Below are 17,817 nucleotides of genomic sequence, written 5' to 3' on the forward strand. Positions count from 1 at the left end.
GACCCACGTAACTAGGCGGGTAGTCCAACAGTGACTCCCCTTATCACAACCCAGTGTGAACACTCTTTGCAACTCCCTACAAGAAGTTGCACTGTAAACAGTAAACAAAGACAGGCAAGGCGGGATTCTGGGACACAGCTCCAGAAATCCCTAGATTACTCTACTCTCGTCACCAGATGACAACCAAAAGAAATTGCCTTAAGTGATTAATTACGTTAATTGACTGATCGCAGCAGTCAGCAACAAAGTACTACGGTAATCACAAACAATTGTCTCTCACTAGACAACAACATGATGATACTCTATGTTAATAATTAACACTTGTCTCTCTTGTTAACAATAACTCAAACTTATATTACATCACACTTGACTCCTTGCAAGTATTCAGTGAGTAATCCTCAATTAAGGTCAAACGGACCACTAATTACATCCCCATTGAGTTACATTAACTAAGCCTACCCTAATTTGGTAGCTTCAAACAGTCTGTGTCAAAAAAAATTACTAGTGAGTAATAATTACCCTAATTAACTCCGAGCAATTAATTAACTGTCACCAGGACCGATAATTAATCATCCATAAATACGTCTCACTCCGCACTGCCTAAGCAGGTCTCATCAAACACTGAATTCACGGGAAAGGAGTTAATTACCACTAATTAACTTGAGTGCCATTAATCCACTGTCCTCAGACAGGATGATTAATACAACGATTTATGCTGGCTCCATGACCTCGCTTTACCGAGTCATCTGAGCCCTCCAGACGTTAATTACTCCACTAATTGACATGAGCCACTAATTGCTATACCCAGAAAGGTAATTAGTCTCGAGCAAATTACGTTAACACAAATACTGACAGACTCTGACAGATCCTCTCCCACTACGTGAATTCATGATGAGAAGGCTAATTACATAATTAGCTAGAGTGGTCAATTAGTTGTCACATAGATAATTAATTGCTCCCGAGACGAATCTCACTCAAGCTCAACGCTGTTCTCTCTCATAACAGCCCTCACTCACTCCACAATAAGTGTGCACCCCTTATCCAGTTAATTTCCCAATTATTAACTCACTGAATCCTTAAGTCCTCAACACAACTTAAAGAAACAAAGTAACCCCAGTGTTACATAGGTCACACTACAATGGCATGCAACAACACAAATGCACTGCCCACATACGGTTGCGGCTACTGCAACTCGTTAATTACTGTGCCCACACAATAATGACACACGGTTGTGCAACACACAAGAGTATACCAATATTACTGCCCCCCTTTTCTTGCAACCGTTGCAAAGGACTACTGTGAACACACACTTACCTCAGCAAGGCAATTAACCAAACAACTGCCTGCTCTCATTAAGTACTGTGAATTCCCCTGAATAATCCTAGAGGTCCCTTAAATCCTCAACACAGTTCCCAGGGCAATAATCTCGTATAAACTGATAACAACACTGCACAAACCTGTAACATAATGTTGTCGTCAGCATACCCCACATGCTAATGACATCATTAGGCAATCAGTCAGCAATCACATCTACTGACTCACCACACAACACAGTACATAAAACATGCAAATGAACATATAGAAATGGCATTCACATAATCAATGAAAATTATATCATCAGGTAAATGTATCTCTAACTACATAGACCTCAGGGTACCCACTGACTTCCCTGCAACCTGGCCTGCCTACCTCTAATGATACAATTTATATGCAGTACTCTGTGGCATTAATCAAGTCTGAACGATTATATAGAATCGACAGGCTGGATCATTTATATGGTAAATCTCTACACTGACCTGTACATACTCGAGTCTGTCTACACACATATATATATACTATATGTATCTACTACAATGTGGTACCGTGTATAACATCTATCTCCAGGTACCGCCCTACCAGTCACCTGGACGTGCTACAGAGAGCCGTCTCTCAGCTGCTTCCCTAGCCTGGCAGGGCTATGGGACAACACAGCTCTTACCAGAATTTCCACTAATACTGAGACACTGTTACAAACTGACTATTGTACTCACGTTTTTTTTCTCATTTCACTCATTTCCCAGGTCACTACCTCTCGGGCTGTCAACATGTAGCTTGCGCCTCGTGCGTCGACAAGATGTGGTCCTAGGCTGTCCCAGAAAAGTGGCCAAGTGGCCCAAGGGGGTGGCCAAGGCATGTGGCCAACGCGTGGCCCACAGCGCCCCCCCCCCCCCGAGCTGAGAGGGGGGGGGTAGTAGCCAGCGCGCGGGTGGCCTGGGGTAGCCGGCGCGCGGGCAGGCGGGGTGGCCGGGCCGGGCGGGGTGGGCGGATAGCCTGGGTGGCCTTGGGGTGGCCCCCGGGCATACACACGTGGATGGGGAATCACCAACAACCCCATCAAACCAGAGCCTGCCTTGCTCTACACTGGGGTGACAATGGCCAGCGGCGTCACCACCGGGCGGACCAACAGGGTGGAATTCAAAGTCCCACAGGGGCCTGTAATCTCACCACAATTACACTTCCCTGATTCCACCAATTGTCCATCAACACTAGACAGGTTATTCGAACCACCTGTTACACCATGAGGCTCTGCCGGCTGCCTCTTGGGTGAACACTGTCAACTGTCTATTTAGCTTTTTACTGTTCCTTCCGTAAATCCTTGGCCCCAATTCACGCCAATTGGGCCTCGACACAACCCATGATGGCTGGAGTGCCATGCTCGATGAGGAATTTGGACGACAGAAATGATTAACGGGGGTGGAGGGGGGGAGACTCCCCCCTCCACCCAGCTACGTCCTCGTCCACCTGCTACCCAGCTCAAACTGACGACTTTGCGGGCTAAGGAAACTCAAAATGCCCATACCTCCCCCCCTACTTTGTCTTGACCAATCAGCACGAAGCCGGCACTGTTCCCTCGTGCTGCTTCCAATCACATCTGTTCGCGCCAAAACGCAGCTCAGAGCAGCCGTGCCTAACCCAATCACAGGCCTCACTCACCCTCAGGCGTCCCGTGACGTCACAAGGAGGGGGAGTCCTAAAGACAAAGGGCGCACTGTCTCACATGGTGGGGGCAACGGTCACCCCACTTTCCCCCCCACCTCTGAAAACCCGTTGGGAGAGTCAAGTACCTCCCTACACCACTTCACACTCAACTCCCATCCTATTTCACAGAAACAGGAAAACTTCTGTAATTCTCTCTACAGAGCAATCACAGGCCTCTAACCAGTCCCAACCGACAGTCCTTAACATAAGCTTTCATTCAACACCCCACATGTATATGTTAGTTTGAAAGCTCCAGTTTCTAGAGTCCCTAGAGCGACTAGCCTATTCTAGAAACTAGGAAAACTAGCTGAGGGAATCTAGATTCCCTCACATGCCTCCATAATGAAGCTTTGCTGTTGACGAAATTTTCATTTTTGCAAAAAACTTGCTCCAATCCCTTCAAGAAGAAATGCCATGTAAAGCAAAACACATTGCGACCAATCACAGTAGTTACTGCAGAGAAAATGTCAGATATGCTGAAAGTCAGTATTAAGCCTGGCCAAAAGTTGTGCACATCATGCAGAAAGGAATTCGACAGTAACCAGGTGAGTGAGTCCAGCTCTACTGAATCTGATGGCCCTGCTGATAATATGGAAATCTGTGAAAGCGTAAACACAAGTTTATCAGTATTAGACATCTTACCCATTAAATATCAACGAGTTAATGCAAGGGATAAGCATGGTTATACAAAGCGTAAGATTAGCCAAGCACAGGAAATAATTGCCAAGCAGATTGCTGCAATTGGAAATATTGATTGTCAAAACCTGTTGGTACCAAGCTTCTAGCCAACAGTGCATAAATTGCTAAGACTTCAATAAACTCATTGAAGAAATGAAGCTAAAATTCCATGTAGCAAAGCGCCAAAAATAATACTAATCCTAACCCTCATGCCACAAAGCTGGTCTATCAAAAAGACAATGGAGCAATTCAAAGTTTCAGAATACATGGTTCGCGAATCTAGGAACCTGAAAGAAGAACAGGGAATACTAGCAATTCCTAAGAAAATACAGGGCAAGTCAATTCCAGAGGAAGTGAAGGAAAGGGTAGTACAGTTTTTTGAGGGTGAAGAATTTAGTCGAATGTGTCCCGGAAAGAATTGAAAGAAAAAAAGTCATAATCAGTGCACAAAGAAGGAGAATCATAATTTCATTTTTTCGAAATCACACCAAGGTATGTCATTTTCAGAGTCCTCTGGCTGAACTAGGAATTCAGATCCCATACTAAATAAAAGTTACTCTTGTTTAGAAAAATCTGCTTTATCCAATGGTGTCATTCAAAACCAAATTGGGACTGACGCATATTGAGATATTTTGCCTTGAAAGTTGGCTAGTTTTGCACATCAATTTTTTGGGGCCAACTTTCAAGTAGGCCTGATCATATACCTGATCAACCAGGCTGTGACTCATACGTCAGGCTGCGAGCAGCCGCGTCTAACAGCCTGGTTGATCAGTCCAGCAACCAGGAGGCCTGGTCGACGACCAGGCCGCGGGGACACTAAGCCCCGGAAGCACCTCAAGGTAGCCTCAAGGTAGGGCCACCTGTGGAGAGATGGATACAACAGAGTTGCTATTGCATCACTGCATAATATTGTGCTTGTTATACATCGTTGCAATGGATCATGCTGATGAGTAAGTGGTCTCCATATTTCTCGCGACAAAATTTGGCAGTGATTTTTGCATGGATGGATAGATGAATGGTCACCCATACTTCTATTTCGATTAAAGTACGTTATTCTACACCAAACGTTGTCCTGGTATGTCAAATTTCACACTCCTATAGGCAATTGAAGTGATTTAACAAAGGGTCATTTTGATCATTTTTGTGGTACTTACGCATTAACGGGTCAAGAGCCCATTGAATATGGACCTGTTATTTAAGAACCAAAGCAGATTGAGCTCTAATATTTTGCAAAGTGTTATTTGAGGTCTAGGGCTATCTTACTACAAAATTTCATGGCATTTGGAGAGGGTCGAGTGGGAGCCATAGGTGACTTTTTGGTAATTTGAGATGGAATTAGGGGGGTAGAAATAGCCTAAGCTACTCTATCCCTTTGAGATGTATTTATTGCTTATCTCAATAAACATACTTGAACTTGAATTGAATGACGCAAATGTACTATTCCTTGTGAAGCGAGTACTCGCCTAGCTCTGGGCGAAGGTGGAAGTGTCGCCTGAGAGCTCCTGGTTTGCTGACTCATTGTTGTTTGTGTTTGTGTTTGTGAGTGCACCCTTGGGGTCGTGATGGCTGGAGGGATTGCGGCCCCCCTCCCTCTGTGAAGCGGAGGGATACCATTGGACTAGAATTTACTGGCCCAGCGTTTTATCCGGCAGTTGAGGTGGTGATGATTGACATGTTGCGCATGGATGTGACATCTGTGTGCGGCGTTCAACTTGTATCCAAGCATCGAGCTGTTGTGAAATTCTGATCCATGGCTGTGTATCGTGAATTTGTGGACCGCAATGACAGGAGGATGTTTACTCTGCCTGAGGGTGGTGGTTCGGTGGAAGTGTCGGGCAGGTGCAGTGAGACTACCTATGTGGCAATTCATAGTGAACCCTTTGAGTTCCCTGACTCCCTTCTCCAGCATCACTTTACTCGGTATGGGCGGGTCTGAGTGTCTGGAGTCTCCTCTGAACGGTGGAAGGGTGTCCAAAATGGGAACCGCACTGTGGCACTGCTCTTGAAGGACTCCATCCCTTTGTCTCTTCTGCTTCAGGGCTTCATGGTATGCGTATTCTATGGGGGTCAGCCCAGGACTTTTTTCCGGTGCGGACTCTCGGGCCATCAGGCTGCGAGATGTGATGCAAGCCGGGTCAGGCCTGGGAGGAGGACTTTCCCCGGTTAGCGGTCCCGGACCTGTGAGAAGGTGCTGCTGTGGTGAGTGATACTTCCCAGTCGTCTGGTGCCCCGTTGCCGGTCTCTGATGCCAGCCTCGATATGCCTGTAGGTGTCGGAATGGAAGTTAGTGCATCCCCAGCTCCCGCACCCCAGCCACCCCTGCCTGCTTCGTCTCCAGTTGTGTCTTCTGTGGTGTGTGGTTTCGTGCCTCTGGACGTCGAGGCGGCACCCTGGCCTGTACTGTCTCCGGCAGCTGTGTCTTCGGCCCGTTTCGGCGTTCACACTGTGAAGTCTCCTGTGGTGTGTGGTCGTGTTCCCCGGGTTGATGAGGCTGCGATGTTGAGTGGTCGAGCGCTGCGGGGAGTTGGGCAACTGACTGGAGGTTCTGCTTCAGTGCCTCCTGGTGAGGGTGATAGTTCCGACGACCTGTGTCTTGTGTCCAAGCGTTCGCGGCGAGCTTTGAGTCTGTCTCCGCCTCGTGGTGAGGCCTAGGCCGACGTCAGGGATTTTGGGGTCTCCAGAAGTTCGTCGTCTGTGGATGATGATGTGGGCGACGCTGTTGGAGTGCCTGCGGCTCCTGTGGGCCCTGTTGCTGCAGTGGAGGTCCTGTGGTGGGACTGACACCTGGCCCTGGTCCGGTGTCTTCTTCGGCTGCCTCTGCGTCCCCGGTTGCTCGTTCCCCGAGTTGGGAGGTTGTGGCACCGACAGAGGTTTCGCGAGAGGGTGGGGACTTGGTGCTGGTTCTTAAGAAAGATTTTGTTGCAACGGCCCCCCATGCCTCTGGCGTCAATGTCTGTGCCTTCCACGCGTCTGCCCTCGGTGATGCCGACCGCTGCACGGCTGCTCTATGCTCAGCCGTCATTTGTTACTCCGCCCCCAGTGGTGTCGGCCCGTGCACCATCGCCCTTTGTGATTGTGTCCCCTGCGACTCTGCCCGTTATGTTACCGCCCTGTGTTCGGCCGGCTCCTGTGCTTCAGTCCCATGGGGCTCCACCGTCTGTACCGAAGAGCTCTGTGCGGCCTCTTCCCGTGACTTCCACCCCCGTGGTGGAGGGCGCCGAACTGGATGTTTCTGACTTCATGCATCGTCAGCGAGGATCACGTAGTCACGTTAACGCATCTGCGGAATTGTGGGCTAAGCGGGATGCCTACAGCAAGAAGTAACTGCGTGGTTGATTGTTCATTAAATCACTGAACTATGTGTTTACCAGATCTCTTTTAATGGGGGTCCCAGACCTTATGGTTATCCTTCGCTTTAGAGTTAGTTTTTCTTTTTATTTCGGAAACAAATACAACAAAACAGAAAAACATCAACAGCATCATTTACATGAACAAAGCAAGAAACACACTGACAAACTGTAGAACAGGGAAAACACAAACAAAAGTCATACAATACACAAAATGGAATCATAACCGTAGGTAACAATGAAATACAGTCAGAAAAGAAAAAACACTTGAGCATTATAACCCAACAATAACTAAGCAAGAAACACATAAAAAAACGAATCACATAGCTCATCAAAATAAATAAATAAAGCAACACAGAGCAAGAACCACACACAGTTAATCATCATCATATTTATCTATATAGAAATGACGCAGTGTAAGAATGTAAGTGTAGTGTTTTAAAATGCTAATCTAACCTACTTACTTAAATTACGCAGACTTATATCTCTCCTTCATAAACAGTGCTCGAGGTGTCTTTGAGGATAACGAAGATATCAATACCAGATCATTTGGATGTGGGGGTGACGTATGTGGTGACCAGGCCACAATACCAGACCACTGTAGAGGTGACGCATCTGGGGACCAGGGAACTTTACTGAATCACTTGGGGGGGGGGGGGGGGACGGTGATTGGCTGGATGGTCGGCGGAGGGTGTGGATGCTGTGGTCATCACTCCTCCAGTGTTGATCCGGTGCTTAGTGTGACTGGTCCTGTCACGGTCCTTCTAGACGTGCTAGCCGGCGACATGGGGCTGCCCTTGCCTCCTGTCCGCCATACTCAAACTCTATGCTTCGAGTTTTCTGGATAGGCGTCCTACTTGTCGGTGGAGGTGGTGATACTTGATCTGCATGTTGCTGTGGCGAACATGTGTGGCGTGAAGCTGCTCTTCAGTGGCCTGGTACTTGTTAAGCTCGGATTTTCTGTGGTATTCCAGGAGCTGGAGGCCTCATATGATATGAGGACGTTCCCCCCCTTGCCTGGTGACGGTGTAACTGTAACAGTATCGGACCGCAGTGGTTCCTCTACCTATGTTGTGGTGCATGGAGTACCATTCGAGTTCCCGGAGGGCCTGTTACAGCGTTCTTTTGGCAAGTTTCGGGCTGTTGTGAATGTGCGGATGAACGTTGTATTGTCTGGCAGATGGCGAGGCGTTTTGAACGAGCCATGTATTATAACCATGCGCCTTCAGTCTCCGATTCCTTCCTCCAAAATACTTCTTGGCCTCAACGGTGACATCTTTTACGCTGAACAGCCTAGAACGTGTTTCCATTGTGGTCTTGATGGGCACCAGGCGACAGGTTGCCATGCAAATGGTGCGGCTCCCGTGACCTTGTTCCCTGAAGAAGACTTTTCCCTGCTGGTGAACGTGCAGGCATCTGTGTGTGGTGATGTGGCGGATGTCACTGTCGTCCGTGTGCTCCCAGGTTGTTGGTGATATCCTGGCCATGGATCGTGTGGTCCCGTCTGTGACGTGCCAGCCTGCGCCTCCCCGTGGCCTCTTTCCTCTGGCGGTTTCTTTGGAGGATACGGTTTCTTTGGTGGATGGGGGAAGTGGTGCTGCCTTGTATTTCAGATGACATGGCTGTTCCCATTGCGTCGTGTGTGGTGGTGCATGGTCTGATGCCTCCGATTGTTGCTCCGGGGAAAGTCTTGCATGGCTTTGCGGAGCGTGCCTGTGAGCTGTCACACTATGGCTCGCCTGTGTAGGTCGTGAAGGCGTTGGAGGACTCTGATAATATGCGGCCAGTTTCGAAACAATCTCGTGTGGCTCACAATGCGTCCCCTTGCCCTGCTCGTGCTTTATATGCTGATGTGGGTGATTTTGGCAGTTAGCTGTCTTCCTTGAGTTCTGATGCGGATGATGTGGGTGATGCTGTTGGAGTGCCTGTGACCCTCCTGTGACCCGATAGCTGGTTCCCCCCTGGGTTGTGGCCCCAGCTGTGGATTCTTCTTAAAATCCTTTTCAAGAAGGATTCTGTTTTGGCAGCCCCCATGCCACTGGCCTCTCTGACGCCAGTGGCATGGGGGTAGGTCAGCGCGTCTGCCCTCCGTGCTCAGAAAGTGCTGGAGGACACCCCGTCCTACAGAATGTGTATGCAACTCCGTGCGTCTGCCCCCTGTGCAGCCACCCTCTACGCTGTTGCCCTCTGTCCTCAAGATCTTCGTCCTCTGTGCCTTGCGCTTCCGTGGTTCAGCCTCTCCAGCCTGTGTCATCTGTGTCTTCGGCCCATGTCGTCGAATCAGGTCCGGACGCCTCCCTAGATCTTCATTCCTGAATTTATGTGGTGCCCAATCCGCCCAACCAAGGAGGAGTCACCTCTTTGGGATTCTTACTGTTCTTGGTATCCTGTGCAACAGTTTCCAGAGAAGTATAAGTATCAGTAGAAACCCGTCATGCGTGCGTGACATCGTTCCCGGTCTATGCTGCTACCCTGTGTTGGAAGCTCCTGTGTTTGGTTTGGTTTTATTTACATTCTATTATTTAGTACTTCTGTGTATTTTCGTTTGTGTATCATGTTGGTGTTTTATGATATTTTGATTTTATACTGTTCCTCTGTTGGGGAGCCTGACAGCTGAGTGGATTGTGCTCGGATTCGTAGTCGTGAGGTCCGAGTTCGATCCCCGGTGGAGGGAGATAAAACTGGGTAGAGTTTCTTTTGCCCCTGTTACCTACCCGTAAATAGGTACCTAGGAGTTAGAAAGCTGCTATGGGTTGCCTCCTGGAGGGGGGGGGGCTGTAATAAAAAGGAGGCCGGGTCGAGGACTGGGCCGCAGGGACGCTAAGCCCTGAAAATCACTTCAAGATAACCTCAAGATTCTTGTGTTTGTACTGGTGACTTGACACTGGGATTACTTTGTATATATTGTGTATTTCCATAAATTAAAAAAAAAATGTGGGTGACGTATCTGTGAACCAGGCAACAATATCGGACCACTTAGGTGGGGGGGGACGACGTATCTTGGGACCAAGCAACAATACAAAACGACTTGGGGGTGACATATATGTGGACAAGGCAACAATATCGACCACTTGGTATGGTGACGTTTCTGGGGACAAGGCAACAATATCGGACCATTTAGGGGTGACATATCTGTGGACCAGACAACAATATCGGACCACTTGGGGGGATGACGTATCTTGGGACCAGGCAACAATACAAGACCACTTGGTGGTGACGTATCTGGGGACAAGGCATCAATAACGGACCACATAGGGGCGACGTATCTGGGGACCAGGCAACAATACCAAATTACTTGGGGGATGTTGGCGTGCTCGCCTAGCTCTTGGTGGAGGCGGACGCGTCGCCTGTGAGCTCCTGTTTTGCTGGTCAGTGGTAGTTTGTGTTTGTGAGTGGGCCCTTCAGACCGTGTCGGCTGGAGGGATGGCAGCTCCCCTCCTCCCTGTGAAGCTGAGGGTTACCATTGGCCTGGAATTCACTGGACCAGCGTCATACCCGGCTGTTGAAGTGGTCATGATTGATATGTTTTGAGTGAATGTGGCGTCTGTGTGCGCCGTTCAACTTGTATCTGGGCATCGAGCTGTTGTGAAATTCAGCTCCACGGCTGTGTATCGTGACTTTGTGGAACGCTATGATGGGAAGATGTTTACTATGCCTGAGGGTGGTGGTTCGGTGGAAGTGTTGAACAGATGCAGTGAAACTACCAATGTGGGAGTTTATGGTGCTCCCTTCGAGTTCCCTGACTCAATGGGTGAAGCGACTCCAGAGTTACTTCACCCGTTATGGGCTGGTCTTGAGTGTCCATATGAATGCTGTCTCCTCTGGGTGGTGGACGAGTATCCCGAATGGGACACACACAGTGGCGATGCAATTGAAGGACTCCATCCTTTCGTCTCTCCTGCTTCTGGGCTTCATGGTACACATATTCTATGTAGGTGAGCCCCGGACTTGTTTCCAGTGCGGGCTATCGGGCCACCAGGCTGGGGGTGTGGGGCAAGCCGGGTTGGCCCTCTGAACTTTTTTAGGGAGGAGGACTTTGCCCCGTTGGCAGTCCCGGACCTGTCACCAGGTGCTGCTGTGATGAATGATGCTTCCCGGTCGTCTGGTGCCCCGTTGCCATTCTCAAATGCCAGCCTACATGTAGCTGGGGGTGTGAGTGTCGGGGTGGTAGTTAGTGCATCCCCGGCTCCCCTGCCTCAGCCATGCCCGCCTGCCCCCATCTCCAGTCAAGTCTCCAGTTGTGTCTCCTGTGGTGTGTGGTCTAGTGCCCCCAGTCATCGAGGATGCGGCCCGGCCGTGCACTGTCTCCGGAAGATGTGTCTTCGGCCCATGTTGACGTGCATGCAGTGATGTCTCCCGCGGTGTGTGGTCCTGTTCCCCGGGTTGTTGAGGCTGTGTTGTAGAGTGATCGTGCACTTCGTGGAGTTGTGCGGCCGACCAGAGGTTCTACTGCGGTACCTCTTAGCGGGGGTGATAGTCCGACGGCCTGTATCCAAGCGATTTCGGCGAGCTTCGAGTCTGTCTCCGCCTTGTGGTGAGACCTGGGCCGACGTCAGGAATTTTTGTGACTCTGGGAGTTCGTTTTCTTTGGATGGTGATGTGGGCAATGATGTTGGGGTGCCTGCGGCTTCTGTGGGCTGCGCTGCAGTGGTGATGGGTCCTGTGGTGGGATTGTCCCCTGATCCTGTGTCTTCTCCAGCTGCCTCTGCATCCCTGGTTGCTGGTTCCCCCGGGTTGGGCGGTTGTGGCGCCGGCCGCGGTTGCGGTAGAGGGAGGGGACTTGGTGATGGTTCTTAAGAAAGATTCTGTTCTTGCGACCCCCATGCCTCTAGCGTCCTTGTCTGTGCCCTCCGTGCGTCTGTCCTCAGTGCTGCCAACTGCTGCGCTGCTGCCCACTTCTCAGCCGCCCTTTGTTACTCCACCCCCTTGTGGTGTCAGCGTCTGTGTCATCGCCCTCTGTGATTTTGTCCCCTGCGACTGTGCCCGTTGTGCTGCTGCCCTCTGTAGGGCCAGCTTCTGTGCTCCAGCCTCTCGTGGTTCCACCGCCGGTGCAGCTGAGCTCTGTGTGGCCTCTTCCCGTGACTTCCGCCTCCGTGGAGGGGGCCGAAGTACTTCATGTATCGACCGCGGGGATCGCGTCGTTTCGTTTCCTTGCCGGCGGAGGTGTTGACTCGGTGGGATGCCTTCAGGAAGAAGTACCCTCGTCGTCTATTTCCGGATAAATATAATGATGATTAACTGTGTGTGTGGTTTTTGATTTGTGTTGCTTTATTTACCTGTTTTGATGTGCTGTGAGATACGATTAATTTTGTCCGTGTTTCTTGCCTGGTTATGTTGGGTTACAGTGCTCAGGTGCTTCTCTTTGCTCTGTGTTTAAATGTTACCTATGTTTAGGTTTCCATTTTATGTGTATTGTACGACTTTTGTTTGTGTGTTTGTTTTACTGCTCTTGAGTTTTGTTCATGTGTTTCTTGCCTTATAAATGTGAATGATGATGTTCATGCTTTTCTATTATGTAGTATTTGTGTTTACAAAATAAAAAGAAAAAAACATGGGGGGGGGGGGGGGGGGGGGGGTGACATATCTGGGGGATCAGTAAAGATGATGGATGAAGGAGTCCTTCCCCTCTTATATTATAATAATATATGAACTGACAATTCATCTTCAATATAGTTCACACTACTAGAGGAACTTTACAACTGTAAACTTATTATTTTTCTTTGGTATGGGAACCTTTTATAAGCATTTTAGTACAAGTAAAAGTTTTTACATTAGTGCTAAATATACTGTGAGTGTCTGTCTTGGGAGCGCAAGTCTTCCTCTCATCCCTCTCTTCTCCATCTCTATGTTGTAAATAACAATAAGGTAAATGACTATAAATAATAAATTTTTATACAATAAATAAACAAAATAAAAATAACAGTGAAGGAGGTCAAGTAATGTTTGGTTAGTTATGGGGTTAAGTGGCCCTTGCCTGCATTGTTGATATTGTCAATGGCCACTTCTGGCGGCGGCATCTGGCCACTTGCATGTTATGGTCGTAGCGTCATGAGTAACTAGCATCTTGGACCCCTGTTGAGGAGTAGCCAATTACAAGCCAGGAAGTAACTGTTGCTGCAGACTTTATTAACCAATGAGAAGCAGTGTGGTGAGTATAAGAGTGGGAGTTGGCGCCGAGGTATGTCAGTTACCTCCTCACCTCCACAGTAAGACGCCCTATTATAGAGAAGGTTTGTGTTATTTTGTTAAGTATTATTGGTAATAATTTTTAGGTAATAATTTTTAGGTAATAATTAAGTTCTATGGTAGACGTTGTATAGTTAAATGTTTCATAATCTTTGTAAGAATTGTTTTCTAGATTATCATCACATCCACACAGGTGACGTCCTGACAAAGTCAAATCTTTGTCAATTGACTAGATTATGAACTTAATTAGTATAACATTACTAAACAAATCCATGGCATCTTATGGATGTAGGCAACTACGTGGATAATAACCTTTAAATTCATATCCTGCCAAACTGCTAACTTAATAAAATGAAATTAATATTTAGTGTTTAAGTTTTTCTAAAATTTTAAGTTATAATTTGGTTCCGAAATAGCGCTAAACTTTCTTTGCTCTGAGATTACTTGTGGAGAGGATGAAGTAGTTTGGATACTGTTCACTTAATGAAATTCATGCTTTTCACTTGGAAGCTACTATAATAGTTACTTGCAAATGAAACTCTTAACTATCCATAACAAAGTTTTATTAATAACTTTGCTCGGTCATTACGTTCCAAACTAGTCTTCACTAGAGCAGTTAAAACCTCTCTTCTTAGTTCGGAGAGGCGTCGTAAGTTGCAGACTAGTTTGAGTAACGGGTATTGCAAGGAAAAAATTAACATTACATTTGTAATTTAATGTAGCACCTTCAGGTATACCATTCCTGTTTCTACTGATTTCGGTTAAACCTTGTATCTAAATTACTTTAAATTTAAACTATAGGAATGCCTTGGCTAAAAAATTAAACATTCTTCATGCCTCTCATAAAAGATAACTACCCTTATCTTCACTAGATACCAGTCTACAAAAATTTTATTGATGCTACTATAAATATTACGTAAACAAATCTCTCCCTTGCATCCTTAACTTTCTATTAAAAAAAAAACACTTGTGAATCCTTGCTTAGTACTTGACGAAACGCTCAAAGTTTAATAAATTGTGCATAAAGAACAGAACTAATCTGTCAACACCTTGCCTTCCATTCACTTTTCATACAATAATTTTCCGGTGGTCGTTCCGGTGGGATCACAACTCGCCTCCAGTGAGGTATACTCTGCCTTAAACGTGCTCTTGTAATTTCACATACCGGAGACCAGGTGTGGAACGTTGATTATTGTACTGGTAATAGTGCTGAACCTGTCAATGAAAACTTCTTGATGCAATAGCTGACTCACCGTTTACGTGAGCCTTCGATAAAAGGTTATTACTTTAAACTTTGGATAGGTATTGTCAAGCAATACATTATTTGTGAAACTTCACAATTAACATCTTGTCTAAAATATACCTATTAAACTTAACGGTAGCATATACATTGCTCGTCTTGCAAAATTATTTAACTATTTTTTTTTTTTTTTTTTTTTTTTTTTTTTTTTTTTTTTTTTTTTTACTTAATGATAGTTTTAAATGCTAAACTCGGTCCTACTAAACTTCCACTTCACACCCTAAATTGAAATGGCTTACGTTTGTATTAATAACTATTCCCGGCCACACGTTGTGGCTAAAAATTCAATTCGTCAATGCAATTGCAAACATTGAAATGTAATTGTAACATAATTAGTTGAACTTGTGGAGCATTTGTGAGACAGATGGTGCTGTTTAAATAAGTTTTTACCAGTCATAGATAGACTATCTATATAGTTGATATATAAACTCACTCCTATTCAAATGCAACTGTCAAAATTTAAAAGTAATTGGTAAAGAGGTTTTGAAGATTTCCCTCTTGAAAGTCTCTTTGAAAACTTTTTACGGTAGGATTTGATTTGTGTATAAAAACCTGTTCGGATGCAAATATATAGTTTTGTGAGAATTTCAAAGCCATTGGTGAAGAAATTTCGGAGATAGTGGTTTTGAACAATCATTCATTTCCATTTTTATTTATAGATTTAATAAATACTCATTACAGATGGCTGCCATAATAATACTGGTGATGGCGGCGGCAGTGATGCCATCCTGGGCCCAATACTTCGTTAATAACAACGCTGCTCCCGCCATCTTGGGAGCCACTGACAGGCCATTCGTTACCTCAAGTGGAAACCTCTTGGTACTTGAAGGTGGCCCCACCCAACCTCCTCAACCCCAGCAACCCTTCCCACAACTACCAGCCCAACAACCTGTGTTTGTTCAGCCACAACTGCCAAGCCAGCCTCAGGTCTTTATTCCTCAACAAGTATCTCCACTATTGACTCCCTTTACCTTCCGTCCAACTTCATCTTTATGCAACCATGCTGCTAAACCCCTGGTAAGAGGAGTTTTATTTAACTTTCACATGGACGTATTTAAGGTTAATTGGTAATTAAAATGAGCCTTCACATAATTTGTGTTGTTACTTGTCAGGTTGACGAGGTAGTGGACGGCAGAGCATACCATTTCTCATGGTGTCACGACTCTGGTCGACTCTACACCTGGGAGCAAGCAACCTATTACTGCTCTGGGCTTGGCAACGGTTTCCAGGCCGTCAGTATTGAAAGTAACAGGAAGCAAGAGTTAATTTCCAACTATATGATTACACGTAAGTTGAAAAGCTGGTCTGGGTGTTTAACTAGGCCTTGAGTGACTAACTTGGACGTAATGAAAATGGTATAATTTCAGACTACATCAGCGACATCTGGACGAGCGGCAACAAACGTAACTCGAGGTCTTGGTCGTGGTTATCTGGCACTTCCTCTCCCTACTCTAACTGGTCTAGCACCGGCAGGTGAGAACTGGTTTGTTGACCGTAAACAAAACTAATGGTGTTGACTGGTAATGATCATGGCCTTGAGAACCACTTGTCTTCCCCAGGCGAGGACTGCCACAGCCAGACAACGATGAAGGAAACGAGGACTGTCTGGCGGTGTTAAACAACCTGTATAACGATGGTGTCACTTGGCACGACTCCTCCTGTTTCCACCTGAGGCGCGTCATCTGTGAGGCTCCACGCTTCTATGTTCAATAGTTGTTCTCCATCAGTTCTCATTATTGTAATATTATAATAAAGTTTAAACTTAACTCTATCGATTGATACAAACTAATTCTAAAGAGAATAAGATTATATTGTGTAGTAATATAAATGCTATAAACGCATTATCTGTTATTTCTCTGAAGTTTGCAAACACCGCCCATCTTACAAATGTGGTATACAAAAGTGAGGAGCGGCGGCGGCGGCAAAGGGGATAATGTGTCAATATGGACACCTTAACAGTTTTTCGTCAGTCTGGTTAGATAGCGTAAGTTCTGATAGGCTGCCGACCCCTACCAGCTAGAGGTCGGGAGATAGCGCTGAACAGACTGTAAGGCAACCTGTTCTCACTAGGCTGTTTAGAGCGGTGGCAGTCTTCCCCAAACGCATTCATTTAACTTCAACCCCTATCGGGCAATATAAGAAGAGCCAATCGCCTCCTTCCTTGACAGGCAGGAGGGGTAGCAGTAGTCTTGGTCACACTGTATGTGATTGGGTAAACTATGGGCTTAAACTTCCCTCTCACTCCCAGTAACAACCCTTATCAGAACCGTTTGGGACTGTCATGCCATCAGTGACCTTTTTCTCACTGTGCCATTTTATACTCTCCCGCCAAGACGGTCGGGAGTGCCATCCAGGGTTATACAGTAGAGGTGTATACGAAGTGTTACCAGACATGTCGCCATACACGATATCTGAACTGCTACTGAACTTTAAGAAGCCCGACACGAGGTACTTTGGCCCTTATATAGGGCGAAAAACCAATGCTGGGTGTTCACCTCTGCAGTCGTAAGGTACAAATTTTGTAGAGAACCATTACCTTACCTTAAGATTTATCTTAACACACTTATGTTGCATAATTCACAGATGGGGTTTAAATCTGATAATAGCTACTCTATTGCCTTTACAGACCAAATGTAAATACCATGGAGGCTAACATCTTATATTGAAATAGCTGCATTTTTGTCTCAATATTTTTTGCCTCTTGGTGGCTGATCATACGGCTCTGGAATTTCTAATCCTATACTTCTTGTATAGGATTCTCCTATACTCCTATATTGCTTGGCTTAATTCTCAGCAATTTTGTTCACTTGAACCCCCCCCCCCCCCCCCCCCCCTCGCTGCTCAGCTCGTTGTTGCCGTGTGGGGGCGTTGGCGGCTGCCGGAGTGTGATGCTCCTTGGGACAGTCCTGTCCTTTAAGAGCCTTGTGCTCCTGCTGCCGTCCTCTCCAATTCTGCTGGGCACCTTTTCCTTCCGTTTCGTTTTTCTCCCCCCATCTTCTCCTATCTGCTTGCCGTTTCCTGCCGACCTTTTGCTTGTTCTGGTTCTTCCCTTGGACTTCTTCTATTTTTGACGCCCGGGTGCTTGAGGAGGCATACTCTTGCACCCATAGAACTGTAGTACCCGACGTAGAGAGCGAGGGGAACCTTTTATTGTCAATCTCCCTTTCGTTACTGAACCCGATCTCGGACTGTCGGTTTCTTAAGGTGGCGTTTGTGGGGCGTATACTCACGACGCACCCCTAGGAGGCCCCGGCAAGATCGGAGATAGCTTCTTTTTGGGTGTCCTGC

The 17,817-nt window shown here is 46.7% G+C and overlaps 1 protein-coding gene across 1 annotated transcript; it reads left to right on the plus strand.

The window, feature by feature from the left end:
• The first annotated feature begins 13,121 nt into the window (after positions 1–13,121).
• Positions 13,122–16,295, plus strand: LOC138372423 (uncharacterized). Its single transcript, XM_069337911.1, has 5 exons — positions 13,122–13,273; positions 15,211–15,546; positions 15,642–15,816; positions 15,897–16,002; positions 16,089–16,295. Exons 2-5 carry the CDS (start codon positions 15,211–15,213, stop codon positions 16,240–16,242), a joined length of 771 nt encoding a protein of 256 aa, XP_069194012.1. The 5' UTR covers positions 13,122–13,273; the 3' UTR covers positions 16,243–16,295.
• Positions 16,296–17,817: the final 1,522 nt, after the last annotated feature.

The sequence above is a fragment of the Procambarus clarkii genome, chromosome 38 (assembly GCF_040958095.1).
Source record: "Procambarus clarkii isolate CNS0578487 chromosome 38, FALCON_Pclarkii_2.0, whole genome shotgun sequence".
Lineage (NCBI taxonomy): Eukaryota > Metazoa > Arthropoda > Malacostraca > Decapoda > Cambaridae > Procambarus > Procambarus clarkii.

Coding starts and splice junctions, on each gene's coding strand:
- LOC138372423 (XM_069337911.1), top strand. CDS start 15,211: ATGGCTGCCATAATAATACTGGTGATGGCGGCGGCAGTGATGCCATCC. Junction 15,817..15,896: donor TTCCAACTATATGATTACAC/GTAAGTTGAAAA, acceptor GTATAATTTCAG/ACTACATCAGCGACATCTGG. Junction 16,003..16,088: donor AACTGGTCTAGCACCGGCAG/GTGAGAACTGGT, acceptor TGTCTTCCCCAG/GCGAGGACTGCCACAGCCAG.